General features: G+C 54.8%; 1 protein-coding gene across 2 annotated transcripts; it reads left to right on the top strand.

Annotated features, from left to right (window-relative positions):
• The first annotated feature begins 255 nt into the window (after nt 1–255).
• On the top strand, nt 256–17,050 carry ZNF839 (zinc finger protein 839). 2 transcript variants are annotated; one of them, XM_086708768.1, is made up of 8 exons: nt 256–629; nt 6,076–6,879; nt 9,577–9,816; nt 11,471–11,563; nt 12,212–12,361; nt 14,973–15,119; nt 15,256–15,349; nt 16,042–17,050. In XM_086708768.1, exons 1-8 carry the CDS (start codon nt 330–332, stop codon nt 16,908–16,910), a joined length of 2,697 nt encoding a protein of 898 aa, XP_086564894.1. In that variant the 5' UTR covers nt 256–329; the 3' UTR covers nt 16,911–17,050. The 2 variants fall into 2 exon arrangements, with proteins under 2 accessions (XP_086564894.1, XP_086564895.1); XM_086708769.1 differs by lacking the exon at nt 256–629 and adding an exon at nt 1,976–2,249.
• The last annotated feature ends 2,389 nt before the right edge of the window (nt 17,051–19,439 follow it).

Here is a 19,439-nt window from a genome sequence, read left to right as displayed (position 1 = left end):
TAGTGTGAACTTTTGGACAGGCTAAGGGGCTCTGGAACTCCGGAGACCTCCGCCTGGGAGGCCCTGGATAGCTCCTGGAGGAGCGACACCTGAAAATTGAATACATCAGTGACAAGGGAGAGGAAAATAAGGCCCATTCTGTCCTTGGCGAAGCGGCGACGGGGCGGAGCCAACATAGGCCCCGCCCACCGCCCGGCTCGACCAGTTGCGGTCGCCTTCCAAGGTGTCTTGGCCTGCGGGGCACTCGTAGTCCCCCGCTCTTCCCAGGTGACGCACATTTGAGCCGCCGTCGCTCGGCGACGCGGGTTCGAGTCCCGGTCTCGGCGGCCATGGCGGACGCGGAGCCGGAGGCCGAGGACGGCAGCGAGGATGGGGGCGGCGGCGGGGGCGGCCAGGCTCCCCCCGGCCCCGGCGGCAGCGCCTCGCGCGTGGCCCCGCTGGACCCCGAGCAGCTGCGGCGGGTCCTGGAGCAGGTGACGAAGGCGCAGCCGCCGGCCGAGCGGCCGCCGCCGCCGCCCTTCGTCCCGCAGGACGCGGCGCGACGGCTGCGGGACGCGGCGCAGCAGGCCGCCTTGCAGCGGGGCCCCGGCGCCCAGCCCCCGCGCCCGCCGCGCCTGCTGCCGCCCCAGGTGAGGCGCCGGGAGGGACGTGGGGAAACCGAGGCCCGGAGCGGGGCCGGGCAGCGGCGCGGCAGGAGAGGCGGCGTCCGCCCGCCCGAGAGCTCCGGGCGGCCCACACTGAGCGGTCACCGCGCCAGCGTCTGCAGCTCCTGCGACGCGCCTGCTGGGCCGCGGTCCCGCTTTCGAGCGCTGCCCGCGGCCTCCGTGCCGCCCGGCCCCTCGCGCAGGCCTGCGTCCGTTCACTCGGCGTCCGTCGAGCGCTCGCTGGGTTCCAGGCGCTGGCCTCGGCGCAAGCGCGGCCTCGCACACCCTCCGTGGAGGGCGAGAGGCAGACTCCGGGAGGGACGCGGCGGGGGCGGGGGACGCTGCTTTAGAGCGAGGAGCCCTCAGGCCTGACGCCGGAGCCGAGGCGTGGATGGATGAAAAGGAACCAGTGGGGAGGGCGGCGACTGCCAACCCGGGGGCTTGGGGCAGAACTGAGCACACAGTAGAGCGGTCTGAGGCGGGACTTGGCACCCTGGGGGTCGTGCCCGGATTTGTAGCCAGTGCCCGGCACGGCGCCTGCCGCGCGCTGAACGAGGGAGATACGTGAGAACACTCCGCATGCGACACCCCGTCATTTGTCCGCGTTACTACCTCCTGGGGCCCGCAGCTCTTGGTTACTAGGGGAGTGGAGACCAGAGCCTGCTCTTCCAAGCCCAGGGGGTCAGGGGGAGCTCCTGCAGCCAGAGGTCCTTCCTGTCGTCTGTAAAGCCACATCCCCTTTCAGAACTGGGCTTGTACGTGACACTAGCGCTTCTCGGCCCAAAGTTGCCAGAGAGATGCCGCTTCCACTAGGAGACAGCGAGAGAGGTTAGAATCAACAGTCTTTGGTTTTTGTTTGTTTTGTTTTGTTTTTTTTAACCGAGTGATTTTGGCCGCCGGGAGTTGTACCGGGTTGGGGGTCAGGACTGGACAGGTGTCTGGCCAAAGTTTGGGAAGACAGCTATGAATCTGCCCAAACTCCTTCCTAGAGGTGTGACCTTGAGTAACCCAACCTCTTTGGGCTTTGATTCCCTTATTGACATCGGGTGAGCTTTCTAGCTCGGACTCCCACATAGGCGGAGTCAGAAGGGCGACGGTGGCTGCTGTTTGGGTGGCTCAGTCTGTTAAGTGTCCGGCTTCCGCTCAGGTCATGATCTCCCGGTCGTTGAGTTCGACAGCCCGGAGCCTGGCGCCTGCTTCAGATTCTGTGTCTCCCTCTGTCTCTGCCTGGTCCTCCCCCCAAATAAAGAAACATTAAAAAAAGAGAGAGACGGGTGATGGTGGCTGCTGTGTACAGAGCGTCTACTCCATGCCTGGCATCACAGGGGGCTTACTTCTGGGCAAGTGCACAGAAGTGTTCGTATCAGCACTTTACAGATAAGGAACAAGCTCCGAGAGGCGGGGTGACTTTGCCCAGGGTTCTCCCATTTCCAGCACCTGTTGAAGGTGACCCCAGCTCTTTGGGTTTGGTGTGGCAGCTTGAAGAGTCCAAAAGTGACCTTTCCCGTCAAATGCAAGCGACCTTAATCAGCATTAAGCAGCACGACCCTATTCTGTGGCTGATCTAATTGGGATGACATAAATTCTGCCTGCACTCACAATAATGTAAGTTGGCTGTCGAGTCAGCCCCAGCTGTGCCACGGGGGCCACCGAGGCAAACCACGTGTGTTCCTTGCACCCAAGGAGGTTATGATCTAACCAATGAGGTAAAACGTGACTCAGGTAACTTCTCATCGAGGTCGGAAAACTAGAGATAAAGGACTGATGCACTTAGAGAAAGGGAGAACTGATTTTGGGCTGAGGGGATCAGAAATGACTTAGTTGAAGAGATGGAAGTGTGGGTCCCAGTTGAAAATATGGAAGGGGACAGGCAGTGTTGGGGGGAGGGTGGAGTGTGCATTTAGAGGACCCCGGTCTCGTGGTTCTCTGCGGGGGGGATGGTGCGGATCAGAAGGCACAGACCCAGTGGACGCACTCCCGTGGGTCGGATTTGGGCTCGCATCCCTCCCATGCTCCCCGTTCCTGCACCACAGAAACATTCGCAATTTCTTCCAATATGCTGTGCCATTTTTCATGCGTCTGTGCATTCACTCATTTTTTCCTTGCACGTCAGACTACCTGTCCACCTGGCCAAAATTCCATTCGGCCTTCTCGGGTCTCTTCTGGGAAGCCAGACCCTCCCCCACCCACCCACCAGGCTGTTCCTGCCTCCTGCCTCTCTTATCGCACCTGCTGCCCCATGGGGTCATTGTTTCCTGTCTGCATTCCTTAGGGAACCTAGTCTGCCTTCCAGATCGGCAGTGGAGCTTTTCAAAGTACAGATTGCGGGGTGGGAGGTCCTGACGGCAGGTCTGCAGGTGACTGAGGCATGGCGGGGGGGGGGGGGGGGGGGGGGGGGGGGGAGGACGGGACTGCCCTCTTCCTCAGTGAGGCTAGGACTTGGCTAATGTTTTTGTTTTTTTTTGTTTTTTTTAACTGAAGTATAGTTGACATACAGTATTATATTAGCTTCAGGTGTACAAGGTAGCGATTCCAGAAGCCTGGGCATTATTCAGTGTTTACCACAGTAAGTGCAGTCACCATCTGGCACCATACAATGTGATTACAACGTTATCGACTACACTTCCTATGCTGTGCTCTTCACCTCCATGACTTACTTATTTTATAACTGGAAGTTTATACCTCTTAATCCCCTTCACCTATGTCACCCACCCCCTCACCCACATTGGCCTGCTTCTGTGTAGGTATTGGCACACGGAGATACCTTGTACAAGTTTGCTGAGTGAAATAAACATATACCAAAGTATCAAGCATGATACCCACCTGGTAAACTCGTGGGGAGCCGATTTAAAAATTAGACCAGTTTTGGGGCGCCTGGGTGGCGCAGTTGGTTAAGCGTACGACTTCAGCCAGGTCACGATCTCGCGGTCCGTGAGTTCGAGCCCCGCGTCGGGCTCTGGGCTGATGGCTCAGAGCCTGGAGCCTGTTTCCGATTCTGTGTCTCCCTCTCTCTCTGCCCCTCCCCCGTTCATGCTCTGTCTCTGTCCCAAAAATAAATAAAAAAAAAAAACTGAAAAAAAATTAAAAAAAAAAAAATTAGACCAGTTTTGCCACTGAAGTATTCCTAAAACAGTAGGATTTGGGGTGTGTGTGTGTGTGTGTGTTTAACAGCATTATCTGGTCATATCCTAAGAGCTTAGACATTCTAAATGGTAGTAAGTGAAACAACTGTGATTATTAAAAGATAGTTGTCATTTGATTCACAGGTGGCCCAGGACTGGCCCTCAGGGGCCTCAGGGCACCAGCTGCGTACCCTTCCTCACCCAGGATAGTGGATTGTATCTGCTGTTTGTGGTACATGTGGAACACACACACAGACAGATGTACTCCCGTGTGGTTTCGGTGGGGGTTTTCATTCTGCTCCGTGTGACGCTTGTATTGACCCCTCACTTGGTGTGGGGTCGAGTCCAAAGAGGGCCTGTTGGTGGCCCCAAATCAGTGGTTCTCTTGGCAGTGTCTGGAGACATTTTTGTCCCAGGAGAGGGCGTGCTACCGGCATCTAGTAGGTGGAGGCAGGGACACTGCTCAACATCCTGCAGTCACAGGATGGCCACCACAATAAAGAATTAATGGTCTGAAATGTCACTTGTGCCCGGGCTGGGAAAACCTGCTCTGGATGATGAGGTTCATCTTTCTTTCCTCTCTGGAGAAGGATACTGATTCTTTCTTTCTTTCTTTCTTTCTTTCTTTCTTTCTTTCTTTCTTTCTTTCTTTCTTTCTTTCTTCCTTTCTTTCTTAATTTTTTAAAATTTTAATTTATTTTTTAGAGAGAGCACAAGTGGGGGAGGGGCAGAGAGAGAGGGAGACACAGAATCCGAAGCAGGTTCCAGGCTCTGAGCTGTCAGCACAGAGCCCGACGCGGGGTTCGAACCCACAATCCAAGAGATCATGACCTGAGCCAAAGTTGGATGCTCAACTGACTGAGCCACCCAGGCTCCCTGATGCTGATCGTTTTTGCAGCGTGAGGCCATGAGCCTTGTGTCTTGCTGCCTCTCCCCTGAGCCCATGACAGGTGTGTACCTAACATTGTGTCTGGCACATAGTAACTGCTCAGTCATTATCTGTGGAATATTGTCGAGGGCAGCCCTCCCCTTCAGTGGGTGGTTTGCTCTTGCAGACCGTGCTGCCTTGACCCTCCCAAGACCTACATCTTTGTACCTATGCCAGTGTTTCTTATGGAACCCAAGAAGCAGAATTGCCACATCAGGAAGTGCACGCACTGAACGCTTTCTTACATGTTAAAAAGTTGTTGAAGATAGCACCCCGCTCCCAGGTATGTGCCCTGGAGAAACTCACACACGTGAACACAGACACCCGCGAAGGTTCCACGCAGACGACAAGAGCGCGAGGTTAGGGACACTTGCCCGTCAACGGGAGAGTGTTCTCAGACTGCAGAGGAATTGAGAGCTACACACCGCGGTGTGGATGAATTTCACAAGCCGGACAGGAAGTAACACACCTGAAAACGCTGCACCCGCTTGCAGCAGGTCACGTACGCTTACGTGAAGTTTAAAAACACGCCAAAACCGAAGTGCGTCTTTTGGGGGGTAGCTCCGTAGATAATATAAAAATGCGTGTGAATGACAAATAGCACTCAGGAAGGCACGCAGGCTGGGAGAACAGCACAGAGCTTCACCTCAGAGGAAAGTGCTGCATGTTTTAAGGCAGGTGGTGGGAACCTGTGTTACATTGCTCCTTATGGCTTTTTTCTAGGATTTCATGAAAAATTGAAAAAAAAAAAGAGCGTATGTATTGAACTGAATCCAGGTTAGAGTACTAAGAATTCCAAGTAAATACAAATCTACTGTAAAGACGGATATTTCTTATTAGTTCATGAAATCAATTTAGTAGATTGTGACTACATTTATTTATTTATTTATTTACTTATTTATTAAATGTTTATTTTTGAGAGAGAGAGAGCCCATGAGCAAGGAGAGGAGGGTCAGAGAGAGAGGGAAACACAGAATCTGAACAGGCTCCAGGCTCTGAGCTGTCAGCACAGACCCCCATGCAGGGCTCAAACCCATGAACCAGGAGGTCATGATCTGAGCCAAAGTCAGACACTTAGCCACCCGGGCGCCCCTTGACTAGTATTTTTTTAAAAAACAACGTAGGATAGATCCTATCAGAAGGCATTTGTATAGAAATGTTAAGTGGTTTCATGAACTTTTAATTTGTTTATGCAAATATTTCCACATGCACATATGGATGTAGGTCAAGTGTGTCACTAGAAACAGTACACGTACGTTAAATAGACTCACATACACGATGGATTTTATAATTTAGAAACACGTGTGATAATACAGTTAGGATGAGAGCAGAATTGTAGAACCGTTGATAAGCCTAACGCTTTTCTCTTTCTGTCTTTAAGCAACTGGAAGCCATTTGTGTCAAGGTAGTATCTGGACAAATGACAGACCAGGAAAGGCCGACGCCCCCACTGGCCACCCTCCAGCCCAGGACAGCCGGGCTGAGCCAGCCGCCCAGGGGGGCGCCCGGCGTGCTGGGGCTCCGGGCACAGCCGCGCTTCCCGAGTGACTCCCCTCCGATTCGGGTGTTTGTACAGAGGCCACTGCCCGCCCTGCAGCTGGTGGCTCCGCAAGGACCGGGCGCCACGCCGGCCCCTCTGTCAGCGTCTGACCCACCGGCGGTGACATCTGTTTCATCCGGTTCAGCGAATTTCTTTATTTCCAGCTTGCACACAAAACACACGGAGAAGCTAAAAAAATCTTTAAAAGTGAAGACGCGTTCTGGACGGATATCTCGACCGCCCAAGTATAAAGTCAAAGATTATAAGTTCATCAAGACGGAGGACCTGGCTGACGGTCGCTTGTCAGATTCTGACGATTACTCAGAGCTGAGTGTGGAAGACGACGACGACCAGAGGGGAAAGCGGGTGCTGTTTGACCTGTCGAGCTGTTCCCTGAGGCCCAAGACTTTCAAGTGTCAGACGTGTGAGAAGTCCTACATAGGAAAAGGGGGCCTGGCCCGGCATCTTAAACTCAATCCAGGCCACGGCCACCCAGAACCGGAGGTGTCTCTGCCTGAGAAGGCCAACGGGAGCACGACCCGAGGCTGCGCCGAGGGCAGGACGGCTAGCCTACCGTCCCCGGGGCTGCCCACGTCAGCTCTTCTGGGTGAGGAAGGGGCCCAGTCACCACCGTGTGGCCTGCAGGTAATGTTTCTACTGGTGACCGTGTCCTTCTTCCTGCCCATCCCGAAGTGAGGCTTTATGGTATCTGATGGGGGTTCAGGTGAAGGCTCAAGTAGGTCCAAGGTCACGGCAGGGGCTCTGAGACCCCCCCCGGCCCCCCCCGCCCCCCCGCCCCCGGTCTCTTCGGCCGCCCGACCAGCAAGGTGCCGTGTACCCTCTGTGTGGGGTACTCGCCAGCCTCACTGGGCGTGTTCGATGGGAACATAGCCGCGGATTCTCTAGCTCTGGTCAGCAACGCGAGCCGCAGAGCACTCCTGTCTTGCTGCTGGAGTCACAGCGGGCCCTGAGAAAGGTCTCAGTTGGGAGCGGTGGTCCCCGGGGCGCTTCCTGGAGCGTCAGCAGTGACATGCCGTCTTCGCGTCTTGGCCCTTTGGAAACTCACAAGCAGACAAGGCGGGTCGAAGCCACTCTGACTTTGCACCACCACGCCACAGTTGAGGGACAGCAATTTCAGGTTCCTAAACGTGTCCTGTGCCCTCGTGTGCCGCATACGAGCGGTCAGGTATTTACGAAATGCGGACGGATCACTTGAACGAACGGCAGACCTCTGTGGTTACCCTCACCTGCTTCGCTTGAACCTTCCTGCTTCCTTCTCCTTTGACTTGTCTTGGCTTTATTTGTGTCTGTGCTTCTGGCTAGGCAATTGTATTTGCAGTTCCTGAAATGTTAGACAAACCAGCACTGGAACTGACTCGGCTGTCGCTGGGAGTTTGTGATTTTAGTGACTCGGAAGATGTTGTTAACAAGAGCCTGTCTGCTCTGGCCACCTCATTCCCTGCAGCGGGACGGGGGTTCCCGAAGGAGGGGTGAGGCTGGTGGCTGCTTTCGCTTACAGATGGGTTCCTTGGGGCCTGAACAGGTCTTGTCTGGGCCCGGCTTATCTGTACTGAGGTCTAGTGGCAAGAACCACGGAACAGCCCCATGTGAGGATTCAAAAGTACTCTCTCCCCTGTAGCGTTAGCCTGAGTACTAGTAACACGGACACTAACAATATACTGTTGATTGCACGCCTCGTTGGGGCGGGAGTGTTGTAAGTCTTCTCCATCCTGTGAGAGCCCCGAAAGTCAGGTGCAAGACAAGTGCATGGGGCTCAGAGGATGGTGGGCATCCCGTCGGGGCACATCTAGGACTCTGCCAGGTGGGAACGAGACTGAGGTTGAGGTCTTCTGACTTCAAAGCCCCCACTGTAGGCTGCCTTGTTGGGGAAGGTTCTGCACTCCTCATGGCTGGTAAAACCCCAACTTTTGAGAAACCTCTCTACCTTTCTTTTTTCTTTTTAATATTTATTTATTTTTGAGAGAAAGAGAGAGAAAGTGTGAGCAGGGAGGGGGAGAGAGAGAGAGAGGGAGAATCGCAAGCAGGCTCCTCACTGTCAGTGCAGATACTGACTCGGGTCTCAAACTCACGAACTGAGATCATGACTTGAGCCAAAATCAAGCGTCAGACGCTCAACCAACTGAGCCAACCAGGTGCCCCTTTGTCTACTTTCTTAAGTTGAAATGGGACCACGGTGATTTATAGTTCATCATCCAAACCAGGACATTCTGAGAGTGAAAGGGGCACTATTCACAATTCCAAGGGACAACAGGTGTGTGCGGGAGTGTCTCGGGTTGACCAGGCTAACCGGCACGTCCTGCTTCCTTCAGTGATGAAATGCGACCCCACGGCAGAAGCAGCATGTAGATACCAGAGTCCCCGAGTGCATGCCCCGAGTGCCTGGCCTCGGGCATGGTGGCTGTCCAGACTGCGTGGGAGGGGTGCCTCCAGCTGCTGCGGTGGGGAGGGACACGCAGGCCTGTGTCTCTCCTGTCCTGTCCCGTGAGCAGACTCACGGCACCTAGGGCCACAGACAGACCTGGCGTTGCTCCTGCAGCTCCACTAGTGAAGATGTAGACAGAAAATCCCGTAAGAGTTCAGGGGACTTACTTTGTGCCGGCTGCCACGTGAAGTGTGTTCCTTGAATCCATTTAAGCTTCCAGCAGTCCTGGGAGATGCAGGTGCATTGTTCCTGTTTTCAGAGGGGGAGTTGGCACCGAGTGAGGAAGTAGGTGGCTTCAGATCCAAGAGTCTGTCCAAAAGCCGTGCAAATCCACGAGACGAGAGTAGACTAGCAGCTCCCAGGGCCTGGGGGCAGGGAAGAATGAATGATGCTGACGGGTACAGGGGTTCTTTTGCAGGGGGGAGTATGAACATGTTTTGGGATTAGATGGTGGTGATGGTTACACACCCTTGTCAGTGCATGAAAATCTGAACTATAGATGTTCAAAGTATGAATTTCATGGTGTTTGAAATATACCTGATAAAAAATAATAAAATTTTTAAAAGTCACGCGTAAGGTATGAATGACCGAACTTCAGGTTCAGTTTTAAGATGACGGTGGTGTCAGAGAAGTCTCCTGTTTCATTTTGGGCAACATCCAGGGTTATGGCTGGCCAACCCAGACTTACCAGCTGGCTAATACCAGATGTCGCAACAAGGAACTCTGTTGGGAAAGTTTAAGGTGCGTCGATTATAGTTAATGTGTCTTGATAATGCAGAGAAGAAATAATTTCTCAAGTTCTTTGCTTTTGACGTGACACTGTTTGGCTCTAGGGTTGTCACTATGGCGTGTAAAGTATGATTCTTTCATTTTTGTTTTGGGTGCGTAACGCTCTCTAGAATAGCCAGTCTGTAGAAGTTGAAGACGCCTTGGTGTCTGAACCAGAAGATGGAAATTATTCGGCCTTCGTGGGATCAGAGAGACACCCAGGCCCTAGACGAATCGAGTTCGTAGCAGCCCCTGCAGAGGCCAGCGAGGCCGTCCTTGGGCGAGGCGGAGCCGCTCACCCGCGTGGGCGCGCCGGTGCCTGCGTGGCAGGTGCACAGAGCGCCTCGGTGGCCAGAGCCCGGCTCAAGGAGGTGCGTGGCTTTTAGACCCTGTTCTTGAAACCCGTGTCTTTGGCATGGCGTGTGGCAATCCGCTGGTAGGTTTCTGAGTCAAAAGTAAAACACCCAGAGCAACGAAATAGTTTGCCTGAAATGTATTTGGACGAAGTGTGTAATAACTTCAGGAACAGTGTTACCTGAAATAATTCTAGGTTTACCGGTTTGGAATAACAAGAGGGCTTTCGGGCTGCCTGCCGTTACACGTTTGGGAATGATTGTAAGCTATGTTTTCATAGAAGCAGTTTAGGAAACAGGCAGTTTCTATTTTTCTGTACAAAGTTTTAAGGTACAAAATCATGTTTCAGGTTTTGAACCCTGGAATCTCCATTCCAGTCCCTTGAAAGTAAGCTTGGTGAATTTAAGGGGACTGATTTAGAAAAGTGGGACCCTAAATTCATCCCGATTGTCTTTGGCTCCGCGGTATTTATTTGCCTGGTAACGGCCAGCTGCGTGTCTTAAAGAAGTGAACAGGAACAAAGAGTGCGAAGTAGTGAGTGAGCGAGACAGCTGCTCTCAGAGTGGCCACCAGGGAACCAGGGCCTCCAGAGTCACACACAAGGGGACGAGAGGTTCTCGGTGAGGAAGCTTTCCTAGAAAGCGTCATGAGCTTACATATTCTAGCTGGAAGTTTAAACCCGGTGACTTCGCTGTCCTCTCATTGGGCTTGTCGATTAATCCTGGATGACAGATTTTAGGAGCAGGAGGGAAGGTGGTCCTCGACTCGATTCAGTCATTAACACTTGAAATACCGCCACCTATTGAGCACCGTGCGTGGCAGCTCGGCCATGCTCTCCGCCCTGCCCCCGTGCTAAGTTCCAGGTTTACTTCATTTCATTGGTTCCATAATCATTATCTCCACTTAATAGACGATGAACCCGAATGGTTCGTGAGCTCCCTGTGCCTCTTAAGACTTCCTGTCTCTGAGACTGGTCCCTTCCCCACCCACGTCATTGCCGCCCTGGGTGACCTCCTCCGTCTGGTTTCTCAGGCCATCCTCCCTCGCGGACACCCACGTACTTCCTGTACCTGCTAATTCACTTGGCTCCTGAGCCTCAGCGCTCCCACGGGGCGGCCCGGCCTGTACCTCCCCCGCCCTCCCCTTCCAAGGGGAGCCCCCAAGCCCGCTTCCTGTCTAACTTGCCCGGGGGTCTGCCCTGTGCCCAACTGGGAACCCACAGTCATTCATGCTCCTCCCCTAGTCCTGAGGACTGTGCCCTCCCCGCATCCCTCTCCCCACCCCCCCCACCCCTGCATTCACCTCGGGGCCTCCTCTTCTTTGGCCTGTCCTTTGGCGGTGGTCTCCCAACCGCAGGCTGCCCCACACTTGTTTGCATTTTCATCTCGGGCACTAGTTGGTGCCCCCGGAGAGCAGGGAACACTGTTCCTTCTCCAGGACCTGGTACCCCCTCTAAGCTCAGCCGTCCCAGGGGAGTCAAACTTTGATTCCAGAATTGGTCACAGACTTTGTTAACGGATCAACGAGTGAGATCGTTAACAGAATGTTGGAGTCGCTTAATCACTGCGATTTGGGGGAACTTTAGGTCTTTTATATTCTTCGGCGCCAACTTTTTGGCTGCTGGGGATTATTTTGGGGCTTTTGAAGCTGTTAAATGCTTTCTTCTGGCAGTTTCTCCAGCAGTGTGACCGAGAGGCTCTCGTGGACCTGGTGCTGCCTCAGCTGGCTCAGGTGGTGACCGTGTACGAGTTTCTTCTGATGAAGGTGAGTCTCCTGAGCATGTCTAGAGGACACACGGCCGATTTGAAGTTATTTCGAAAGACATCCTTCGCATTTGTTTTAGAACGAGCCGGGCCGTTTGGAATCGTGTCCCTCCTCCAGGACAGAGCTGAGGGGAGCCTGCTGGCCCCACCGGTGCCTATTCGGCCAGGTCTCCCAGAGGCTGCTCAAGGACCCCCTTGCCTGTTTTAACCTCGTGGGAGGCAAGAAAGTGGTGGCAGCAAAGCAGGGCCGGCCCCCAGCCCCCGTCACCTTCCTCTCAGGCACCTCCTCCCTGGTGAGCCTGCTCTGACTTGGAGAGGCGCCAGCACAGCTCCCGGGAGGAGTGAAGGCCTGGGCCCCTCCTGCCTGCCGGCCTGTCCCCAGAACCTTTCCGTCTCCCCTTCCTGCTCCCCCCGCGACCCCTTCTTCGGGGCTCCGGCCCACAGTCCCCCTGCGGCTGTCACCCTGGAGGTGGTCTGCTCTGGGGCCCCGTCCAGGGCCGGGCACATGTGGGCTGTCACTGGGGAGTGGAGGAGATGACGGGCCGCGGACGGCCTGACAAGCTCGTATCCTTCCCGCCTCCAAGCCCCTGTATTTGTCATTTCGTTGCCTCTGGTTTAAACATTTCTTGTCACCTTTATCTTCACAAAGGTTGAGACAGGTCATCTAGCAAAACCTTTGTTCCCAGCTGTGTATAAGGAATTTGAAGAGTTGCATAAAAGCGTTAAGAAAATGTGCCAAGATTACCTCAGTGGTTCTGGTCTGTGTTCCCAGGAGCCTCTGGAAATAAGCAACGACAAGGTAACAGTCTCACCTGGGAAAAAAGTTTTGCTTTTAGATTTGCTGAAAGAAGGATATCCGTGTAAAGAGGAGAATGTTGTTATTTTTACTTATTTATTTTTTTAAAGTAACCTCTATGCCCAACGCGGGGCTGGAACTCATGACCCCGAGATCGGGAGTCGCTTGCTCCACTGACTGAGCCAGACAGGCACCCCTGAGGAGCCTGTTTTCAGTAGTGACATCTTCATAGTCGACTGCTTTTCAGCTCTTTTTCCCACCAAATGACTTTTATTTTAGTTTATTTATTTTGAGAGAGAGAGAGAGAGAGAGAGCGCACGTGTGGGAGGGGCAGAGAGAGAGAAAGAGAATCCCAAGCCAAATGCGGGGCTCGAACTCATGAACCATGACATCATGACCTGAGCTGAAATCAAGAGTTGGAAGCTTAACCAACTGAGGCTGCTGGGCGCCCGACATTTTTTTTAATGTTTATTTTTTGAGAGAGACAGAGTGTGAGTAGGGGAGGAACAGAGAGAGAGGGAGACACAGAATCTGAAGCAGGCTCCAGGCTCTTAGGCTCTGAGAGCCTAAGACTTTAGCTGAAGTCGGCCACTTAACCGACTGAACCACTCAGGCACCCCCCTCCCCCAACATTTTTTTAATATAAAAGCAAACGGTGCTTGTTTCAGAAAACTCAGGAATGCGGACGGGCTGACGGAACCTTGAAAGGTCCAGAACACTCTCACTCAGTGGTGACTGCAGTGCTTACTGCGGGCTGGGGGACGGTGACCATAGATCCCGTCCGTGGCTGTTTAGACACAGTTCTCATTCCCCTGTCATTGTCTCCATCAAGTTGCCTCTGGCTGTACTGGGTCCTGGGTAGAAATCTGGTTTGAACTGATGTGGTTTTCCTTGTTTTGGATAAAACCTTTTGCTGGGCTTAGCGTGCCCCGCGTGGCCACATCATTCAGGGGTCCGTGCCGGCCAGGCCCCCAGGTCTCAGGCCCACCTTGAAATGGAGCACTGCGTGATGCCATGCTTTTAAGTAATGCTTGTTTATTTAAAAGCACACTTGTACAATGGTAGCTGGGGCACACTTGTGTCTCAGAGACTGTCTCTAAACTACTGAAAATACTTGTAGGTTTAGAGAAGGAAAATGTGGGGCAGCGGGGGCGGGAACCTGCCGGTGGGCAGTGAAGGTTAAATGGATCATTGTGTTGGGGTCAATCATGGGAGGGGTCTTTCTGGGTCAGGGCAGTCCTTACTGTTGGAGGGGGTAGTTTCGGTTCCCATCAAGGTACGCTTTGCCCTCAGGGTCTGCTGCCTGAGCCAGGGGACCCTGGAAAGGAGAGCCCCACTAGTGCGTCTGAGGGCAGGAAGGGGCAGCCACAGCCCTCTTTCACAACCATAAGGAACACTTGGGCCGTGTTGCTTCAGCTGCTCTTAAGATTTCATTGACCTGGTCATGGGTCTGCCCCCCTGTTCTTAGGGTTAGCGTCACGCAGACTAGGTTACTTCCGTAGCAAGAAGTCTTGATCCACACTCTGACAGAACGAGGGTTGTTTTGTTTTTGTTCTTTTTTTTGGGGGGAGGGGGGTTGGTCATTAGTTTTATACAAATGCAACACTTATTTATTAAAGCTTATGTATTTTGAGAGAGAGAGTATGTGCTGGCAGAGGAGGGGCAGAGAGAGGGAGAGAGAATCGCAGGTGGGTTCCGTGCTGTCAGTGCAGAGCCCGACGTGAGGCTCGAACCCAGCAACTGTGAGCTCGGGACCTGGGCCAAAATCAAGAGTCGGATGCATAACCGACTGAGCCATACAGGCGCCCCAAGAGTCACGTGTTTTTTAAACTGTGAGCTCGGCAGGTGTGGGTGTCCTCCCGTCACAGGGCAGACTGGACACACACGGCTGCTGTGCACGCCTGTCAGGACCCACACTCGCAGGCAGTTCAGGCCGAGCCACAGCCTCCTAGGGGACAGACCGTGGCTTAGCTTGCAAGGGGACACAGACAGGCTGGGAGGCACTGAACTCGAGGGGCTGCCTGTCCTCTGCTCAGACCTTGATCTGCTGCCCCTCCTTCCCTGCCTCCTCCCCTCCTGCTCCGTGGTCCCTTCCTGTGTTCACGTGTAAACAGTGACAGCTGTCGCTTCACAGAATGCCCCCAGGGCAGCCGCAGCCCCCTCACAGGACCAGGGAGATTCCTGGAGCACAGAAGCCGGGCCCCAACATGACCCTCAGCCTCCCAGACCCTCACCCTGTCCACTGCCTGCAGGAGGAGATATTGTTCTGGAATGGGTGGGATTGTTTTCTGCCGGTTCCAGTGGAAATCAAAAACAGGAGAACAGGAGGCGAGCGGTCACTCCGGTGTCTGGTGCCGTCTGACTGCCGACGACACTGAGGACAGCGTAGTGAATTAAAAGAGAAAAACCCCTTTGGTGTCTGCTCTGCACCGTGCTAACACAGAACCTTCTGGTTCCGATAGGACCCGTTTTCTCCCCAGCTGTTCCACGGAACTTCTCACGTGTCTTTGTTTCTCCCGTCGTTCGAGCCGCCCCTCTCGGACGCGCCTCGGCCCTGCCATTACTGTCGACGTGCTGCTGAGCGCAGCTCCTCTCTGTCGCCCTCCCTCCTCAGGTGGCCGAGTCTTTAGGAATCACAGAATTCCTGAGGAGGCGGGAAGCGCGCACAGAGTGCGTCCCAGCGCAGCGCACCAGCGGGGACACGGGCCGGGACCCCCGGGCCGAGCCGGAGGAGGCCGGCCCGCAGAAGCGGGGAAACGAGGTGGGTGCCGTCGAAGGGGGTGCGGTGCCGAGTTTCGGCGCTTTGACTGCAGCCCACGGCGCTGTCCTCCGGGGAGGAGCGGTGCGAGCCTGCCCGCTCCCTCCTAGGCTTAGCTCCCTGGGTGTCCTCTTTGCAGACCGCGGACGGGGCGCCGGCCTGGGTGAAGAAGACCAGAAGAGACCCTCCGCCCCAGGACACCACTGACGGTGGAGCCCCAGCCGCTAACCAGGGTAAAGCGCTCCCCGTGGTGTGCGCCCCGCGCCTCCCAGGCCTGCTTCTCACTCCCGGGTGCCCCTGTGGCCGGATTGAAGAGAACCTGGTTTCTCTCAAGTCTTATCCCCACCTCCCGGGGTCCTGTGGTTCTCTCTCGTTCCCTGTAACTCTCGAGGTCTGTGAGGCTCTCTCGAATCCCTTATTGAAATGAAGAGCCCATGTCTGGGGCCTGGCTGTAAGTGCCGGCTGAGGTTTAACCCTGGAAACAAGCCCTCCTCTGGTTTTTATTCTGTTCGGACCAGAACCTCTCAACCAGACCCTGAGCCTACAGCGCACTGAGAATGGTTCTGCTGCTTCCTAAAACTGCCCGATGCCCTTCTTGACCCTCAAGTCTCCAATGGAAAGAGGCATTCTGCTCTTTAGAACTTACGACTGAATTCTGCTGCAGGGGAGGGCAGCTTTATTCAGGGAGAGCAGTGGAAACCCGGGCCCCTGTTGCCCACACGGCTCCCCTCACCTGACTAATCAGTATCGCCTGTGAACTTCACCCACACTTGGAAGCTGCCAGTCCCGAGTAGCAAGGAGAGTTTACGTGTCCACGCGTTCTGCCAGGAAGTTAATCTGGACCCGCTGGTCTGGGATAGCGAGCGCAGTGAGCGGGCCGTGTCACGGCACGTGGACGCTTACCTGTTTTTCTTGAACTGTTTAGGTCCTGCCCCTCCAGCGAGCGGGAACGCCCCTCGCCGTCCAGAAGGAAGCCACACGGCGCCGGTGTCTGGTCGAGCAGGCCGGCAGCTGCGGGCATTTGCTGACCCTGAGGCCAAGAACGGGTGTGGGGCTCCCGCTCTCTCGTGCGAGAACGTCAGTGGGCTGAGTCTGTGTCCTCAGTCAGGAGAGCCCGGGACGCACACACAGGGGTGCGTGCCAGCCCTCCCTGGAGAGAATGCTCAGGAATGCTCCGCAGACTGGAACAGAACTGGAAACAGCCTGGGCAGCGGGGATCTCTGCAGGACCCTGATGTTCCCTGGAGGGGTGGCATCCCTGCCGCCTTCCGGGCCTGGAGACCTTGAGAGGCATGGCTCCCTCTGGAAAGGCCCACGGTCTGGCCCCAGCGACGTCCTGTTTCCAGAGGCTGCCGGCCCTCTGCTGGAGAGGGTTTTGTCTGTGGACGTGGGGCCAGCTGACTGCGTCCCCAGGACCGTGCCCGAGCCGGGGCCTCAGCCGGCCCAGGCCGGGTCGCTGCCCACCGATGGCGGCCGGGGAAGCCATGCAGGGGGTGTGGACCACTTCCCCGCGGGGACCGAGGCGCGCGCTGACCAGAGAGAACTGGAGAGCATTGTTGCTGCTGGAGAAGCCGTGGCTTTTGAAATCACCAATAGGTGCCATGAATTTTTGTCTCAGGGACAGGAACAGATATTTATTCAGACTTCCGACGGCTTGATCTTGTCCCATCCGGGTTCCGTGATGTCCGGGGAGGAAGATGTTGTCATAGTGGCCGGTATGGAGGGGCCTGCCCTGCAGACGGCCCCCCCGGAAGGGGTCCCTCTAGAAACCACGGAGGCAGAGCCCTCACAGTGAAGCAGAGCCGGACCTCAGTCCTGGACGTGTGTGTGTGTTTTATCCAAAGAAGGTCTATGTGAAGTAATGTGTATTTTTCTACTGTGAATACAGACACAAATGAACATCTTATTTATAAAGAATAATGTCTTTTTACTTGACCGTCTGTCTACCTTCTTCTGTATCTTGCTTGCCTTCGTGCTGATGGCAGAGCGGTCCCCTGACGCAGCCAGCCTTAGAGACGACCCACAGTTAGCACCACGACACTGTTACTTGCCACCTTGCTCCCCCAGAACCATGTCCCCTTCTCTCCTGGGTGATGTGCTGCTTTCCCGCCACATCTGGGTTTATTAAGGAACTAAGTTTGCCATCCTGCCCCCACCCCCGGGAAGTAGGAAAGAAAATCGTTTCTGCTTGTACTTAATGCATGAGGGGCCCACCGCAGGGGGCAGCTGAGGTCAGAGCCCCAGTCCTCTGGGGTCTCTCTCACAAAGTCACCTGTTAAGGTCTCTTCTCTTTTGAATGTTTTCCTTGGCTTTGTTCAGCGGAGCGAAAAAGGAAGGTGATTTGTCCACCTTCAGACGGCACAGGTGTCCTCTCCCCCAGGGAGACTGTCAGGAGGGGCCCCGAGCAGGCAGTGCCGGGGATCCGGGCTATCCCCCACCCCCGGGCCCTGCTGTGCAGGCGCGGGCCTCATCCCCGGCCATCTTCCTGTCTTCTCGCTTGATCTCAGAGCCGGTTCGACAGAGCAGAAGGGCGGTGTCCCAGGACACAGCAGCCAGCAACGAGCAAGCCACGGCCCGCGGCCTCGAGCGTTTCTCAGGAGCCCAGAGCGAGTCCCGTCCTGGGGCCCTGGAGTGGGGACCGAGCCTCCTGCCTGGGGATCGTTCAGAACCCTCGTCAGGCACCTAATGCACCAGACTGAGTCCAACCTGGCCCCGTGGTCCGTGGTCTGGACCCAGACCCTTTTTTTTTTTTTTTTTTTTAATTTTTTTTTTCAACGTTTTTTATTTATTTTTGGGACAGAGAGAGACAGAGCATGAACGGGGGAGGGGCAGAGAGAGAGGGAGACACAGAATCGGAAACAGGCTCCAGGCTCTGAGCCATCAGCCCAGAGCCCGACGCGGGGCTCGAACTCACGGACCGCGAGATCGTGACCTGGCTGAAGTCGGACGCTTAACCGACTGCGCCACCCAGGCGCCCCTGGACCCAGACCCTTTAAATACAAATTTAGTTTCAATTTATAGGATATTACGGAACATCCCAGCACATCTTAATTTCACCATTGTGGATGTGCCACTATAAGTGGATAGTAAATTTAACTAATGGAGTTAAATATCCTCATTCTGCTGAACAGAGCTGGGGTCCCTGGCAGTGTGCTCATTAATTTTTTTTTAAGTTTATTTATTTTGAGAGAGAAAACCAGGCAGTGGGGGAGGAGGGAGGCAGAGGGAGAGGGAGACCGAGGATCTGAAGCAGGTTCTGTACTGTCAGCAGCAAGCCCGATGCGGAGCTCAAACCCACGGACCTCGAGGTCATGACCTGAGCCCCCCAGGTCCCCCAGGATGCTCATTAATTTGACATTAATTTGACCTACTGGTTGTGCTCCATTGAGGGGCCGACAGGCCTTTGCTTTGGGATACCTGTGCTGTACCTGCCAGGGCAGCGCTCACGAGGTCCCCGAGCGGGCAGATGTGTAAAACAGCTTCTACATCACAGCGCCACCTCAGCAGACGTAACTTTATTACATAGAAAACGGACATTTTCTTTCTCGTAAAGAATTTTCTTCTGCATACACAGTGCTTGTAACTCGAGATGCTCAGATTAGGGGCAGGAGTGAAGAGGTGTCAGATCACAGACTCGGGGACAGATATCACCCAAGCGACTCCCCCGGGGGGCTGGTGTGGACCCTCAGTGAGGACGTGTTTTCAGCACTTACCTCCTACAAGTTCCTGTTCAACTGTTGTCACTACTAAATGCAATGAAGCAAAGTCCTTTTTCTCTGTTCCCTGGACGGCACGAGGGCCCTGCAGCCACCTCCCCCCCCTGCCCCCCACCCCAGTCAGGCTCTTCTGCCTCGGCCTCCCCAGGGGTCATGGGAGTGGGGGGAGTGGGGAGCGTTGAATCAGAAGAGGGGCCGAGGACAAGCCGGACCTCGATGTCCTCTGAGGTCTACATTTTAAAGAAGAATGTCTATTTTCATCTGGGGAATAGTAAGCACGTAGCTTGAAATGCCAGAAGCTACCGGAAGGCCCGGGCCAAGCACTGCTGGCCCGGCCTCAGCCCTCTGCCCCTTCAGCCAAGACCAGCACCTTCTCCTTTCTGGTGATTCCCCTCCGTGTGTCTAAATTACGTCTCTCTCTCCGCTTTCTTGATTTATTCGCAGTAGATGGTATCCATGGGCTATTTCCTTGTGAGACACGGGACAGGGCTCGCACGCCTCCCCCCTCCCCCCTCACTAGTGTCCGTATGTCACAAGTGTTCAGTCAGAATTTAATGCTCACGTTGAAGGATAGATGCCGCTCACTGCTGAGTCTGGTGACGCGCTAG

Source organism: Puma concolor, chromosome B3 (genome assembly GCF_028749965.1).
Source record: "Puma concolor isolate L17-30 chromosome B3, mPumCon1.1.hap2, whole genome shotgun sequence".
NCBI lineage: Eukaryota > Metazoa > Chordata > Mammalia > Carnivora > Felidae > Puma > Puma concolor.
The sequence above is the reverse complement of the archived record's forward strand: the minus strand, read 5'-3'. Positions and strand labels throughout refer to the sequence as shown.